We start from the raw sequence: 3,621 nt of genomic DNA, 5'->3' as shown, positions 1-3,621 counted from the left end.
TTTTTATTTTTAATTTCATTTCATTCTGCTCTAATCTTTATTATTTCCTGACTTCTGCTTTTTTAGAATTAGTTTGTTGTTCTTTTTGTAGTTCCTCCAGGTATGCATTTACATCTTTGATGTTAGCACTTTCTTCATTTTTAATGTGACTATAGTGATAATGAGTTCCGTCTTAGCACTGATTTAGCTTGATTTATAAACTTTGATATGGAGCTCTGGATGTTATGGGGAGGTGAAGGGATTGGTTTCCATTTTCTCTGTAGAGGAGAGGAGAGATTAACTGCCTTTTCAAGTATTAATAACAATGCCTTGAAACAAATTGTTTCATATGTCAATGAAAGCCTTAGCTCTCCAACTGTTTCACAGATAAATACATAACCATGTTCACAGCAGTTGAAACAGAAGTAACAGGTGCTTAATAATTACTTGGCTTTGCTTTTAAAAATGATGATAATAAAGATGTCAGGTAAAAGCACCAGCTTCATTTAGGCTCCTGTCATAAGGTGCCTGACAAGAGTGAAGAATGAAATCTAAACACAAGTCTTGGGACGCTAGCAAAGCCAATGAATCACAAACAGCACAAGGTAGGGAAATCCACCAGCGCGTGCCTCTTGTCCGGGATCCTAAGGGTTAAGATCAACGAGAGTGGCCATCGCTGTTCCCAGAGAGGCTCGGGCAAAGCCCGTCGGGAAGGCTATCTGACCTCTAACCTGGCATGAACATTGTAATGGGGGAAAAGAAGGAACTCTTAGTCCCAGAATCGAATGACTTCAAGAAGAGGAAGAGTTTGAAAAGCTCTTATACAGGAGATGAGAGTAAGAATAATTTGGAAGCTGTACAACATAGTAACCTTAAGGCAGATAAACTTAAAGACAGAGTCTCACAATGTTCTAAAACAGATGGCCCACAAATTTCTAAGCATGAGGATACAAAAGAGACACCATTGGCATGGTGCAAAGGAGATGAAATTTGGTGTCATGTTTCCTGTGAGAATGATGGCAAGTTAAAGAATCAGTGGGGGAGTTCTAAAGGAAAAGAGGAGGAAAACTGTAATCACTGGGAATGGGACCTAGAAGAACATGTCTGTTCCTCTATCCAGCAGAATTCATCCTCTCCCAACAAATCTTACAAGTGTTCTGAATGTTGGAAAAGCTTCAGTAATAGTTCTCATCTGCGTACTCACCAGAGGACTCACTCAGGAGAAAAGCCTTATAAATGCTCTAAGTGTGGGAAATGCTTTGGTAACAGCTCTCATCTGATTCAGCATCTGAGAACACACACAGGAGAGAAGCCCTACCAGTGTGGGGAATGCGGGAAAAGCTTCAGTAATACTTCCCATCTTATTATCCATGAGAGAACTCATACAGGTGAGAAACCTTATAAATGTCCTGACTGTGGGAAGAGTTTCAGTAGCAGCTCTCACCTTATTCAGCATCACAGGTCACATACAGGTGAAAAGCCATATGAATGCCCTGCATGTGGGAAATGCTTCAGCCACAGCTATGTTCTAATAGAACATCAAAGAACTCACACAGGAGAAAAACCTTATAAGTGCCCTGACTGTGGGAAGAGTTTTAGTCAGAGTTCCAGCCTGATTCGCCACCAGTGGACACACACAGGTGAGAAGCCCTACAAGTGTGTAGAATGTGGAAAAAGCTTTGGTTGTAATTCTACTCTAATAAAGCATCAAAGAATACATACTGGAGAAAAGCCCTATCAGTGCCCAGAATGTGGAAAGAATTTCAGTCGGAGTTCAAACCTTATTTCACACCAGAAAACACACACGGGAGAGAAATCATATGAAAGTTCTGAACATGAAGAGAGTTTGAATCAGAAGTGGAATGGGCTAGAAGAATGCAGAATCCATCCGGGAGAAAAACCATATAAATGTTGTGAATGTGGGAAGAGTTTTGGCCTTAGCTCCCATCTCATTAGACATCAGAGAACACATACAGGAGAAAAACCTTACAGGTGTTCTGAATGTTGGAAAACCTTTAGTCAGAGTTCCACTCTGGTGATTCACCAAAGGACACATACAGGAGAGAAACCTTATAAATGTCCTGATTGTGGTGAATGCTTCAGTCAAAGCTTTAACCTTATCAGGCACCGGAGGACCCACGTGGGAGAAAAGCCTTACAAACGTACTGACTGTGAGAAATGCTTCAGTAGAAGTGCCTACCTCAATCACCATCGGAAAATTCACTTCAAAAGGTCTTTTGAACCTCCTGAAGTTGAAGGTTTTCCTCATGAATGGACTTGAAAAACCTGTTCAGAGGTAATGGCCCTCACCCCTTCATTTTCAGTTCCAAATTCATCTTCTTCTTAAATCCCAAAGCCATTACAATTAAGGTGTTCCATGATCATTGTGCTACAGTCTTTCTTTGGGGTGTTTACCAAAATGTCTGGGAAAAGTTAACCTCCCAGTTTAGAGGCTAGGGAGACCCAGATTACCAGGGGAGATACATCAAGGTTGGAGTAAAAGAAGACTGTTTTTAAGGTAAAACAGGAATAGCTTCTAAGAAGATGTAAAGAATAATCCTGGGAATAACTAAAAGGACACCTGGGATTTCCATTAAATTATCCTACTTTTTCTCTTATTGGGTAGGGATAGATGAATACTATCCTCAAGAGGTTACCCAGAGAAAGATTCTTTTTGAACAATGTGTTTTCCTCCTGTTTTGTTGGAAGAAAATTTTATGTATTTTTTCCAAATGCATTTTGATTCACTGAAAATTAACTTTTGTAGCATCTAGAATTGCACCATGCAATATGATTGCCACTAGTCACATGTGGCTATTTAAATTTAAATTGATAGTAGTCAAATTGAATAACGTCTAAAATTCAATTCCTTAATTTTACAGGCCCCATACCAAGTGCTCAATAGCCATATGTGACTGGTGGCTTCTGTATTGAACATCTTCATAGAAAGTTCTTTCTTTCAAAATCATTACTCTCAAATTACTCATAAATATTTCCTATAAGACAATAGGGAATGTGCTCTGGGTTTCTGCAATATAGAGTAAAAATGGTATAACATTTTGAAGACACCGGATCAAGAAATTGGCTGTTTTAATTTATGTTCAACTACCTGGGTTATCCAGTGATGTGATCCTACTGTCTCTTGGTCAAAGCAAGATTAGGAGGTAGGATTTCTGAATTCTGTTCTTAACTTTTTGGCAAATAGTCCTTTCCCATGAGTTTTTCTATAATATGATTTCTTGTCAAATAAAGAACTAGGTTCTTTTTCTAATTAAGCTGCTGATACTGAGAAGTGTCCAGGGACAGTTTGCTATAGGAGACCAAGATTCCTTAGTTCCAGTCTTGGCAGTTTTCTTTTGCCTTTGGACTTACTTTGTATGTGAATCTAATAATTGAAACCTTAACTTTCTAACTTGGGAAATGATATTGTTAAAATATTAAATATTTAATTACCTTTCCCTATTTTTTTACTGCTAAAGCAAAGAGTAAATGTGCAGGAAAGTCAAGAATCCTGAGATGCCAAAGATTTCATCTCAGTTTTGGATTCAAAATACATTTTATGAAGAATATGATAGAGATATACGTTAGGAATGTGGAGCCAAGAAAGGGCCAATTGTAACTGCTGCAAAAGGCTGCAGTTGG

The 3,621-nt window shown here is 38.6% G+C and overlaps 1 protein-coding gene across 1 annotated transcript; it reads left to right on the top strand.

Moving 5' to 3' along the window:
• The first annotated feature begins 720 nt into the window (after positions 1-720).
• LOC101424605 (zinc finger protein 572-like) lies at positions 721-2,535 on the top strand. The gene has a single exon (XM_058281105.2). It carries the CDS (start codon positions 728-730, stop codon positions 2,258-2,260), a length of 1,533 nt encoding a protein of 510 aa, XP_058137088.1. The 5' UTR covers positions 721-727; the 3' UTR covers positions 2,261-2,535.
• The last annotated feature ends 1,086 nt before the right edge of the window (positions 2,536-3,621 follow it).

This window comes from Dasypus novemcinctus, chromosome 19, assembly GCF_030445035.2.
Source record: "Dasypus novemcinctus isolate mDasNov1 chromosome 19, mDasNov1.1.hap2, whole genome shotgun sequence".
In the NCBI taxonomy this organism is placed as follows: Eukaryota; Metazoa; Chordata; class Mammalia; order Cingulata; family Dasypodidae; genus Dasypus; species Dasypus novemcinctus.
The sequence above is the reverse complement of the archived record's forward strand: the minus strand, read 5'-3'. Positions and strand labels throughout refer to the sequence as shown.

Bases quoted from the DNA above. Each gene is read 5' to 3' on its own strand.
- LOC101424605 (XM_058281105.2), top strand. From the start codon at position 728: ATGGGGGAAAAGAAGGAACTCTTAGTCCCAGAATCGAATGACTTCAAG.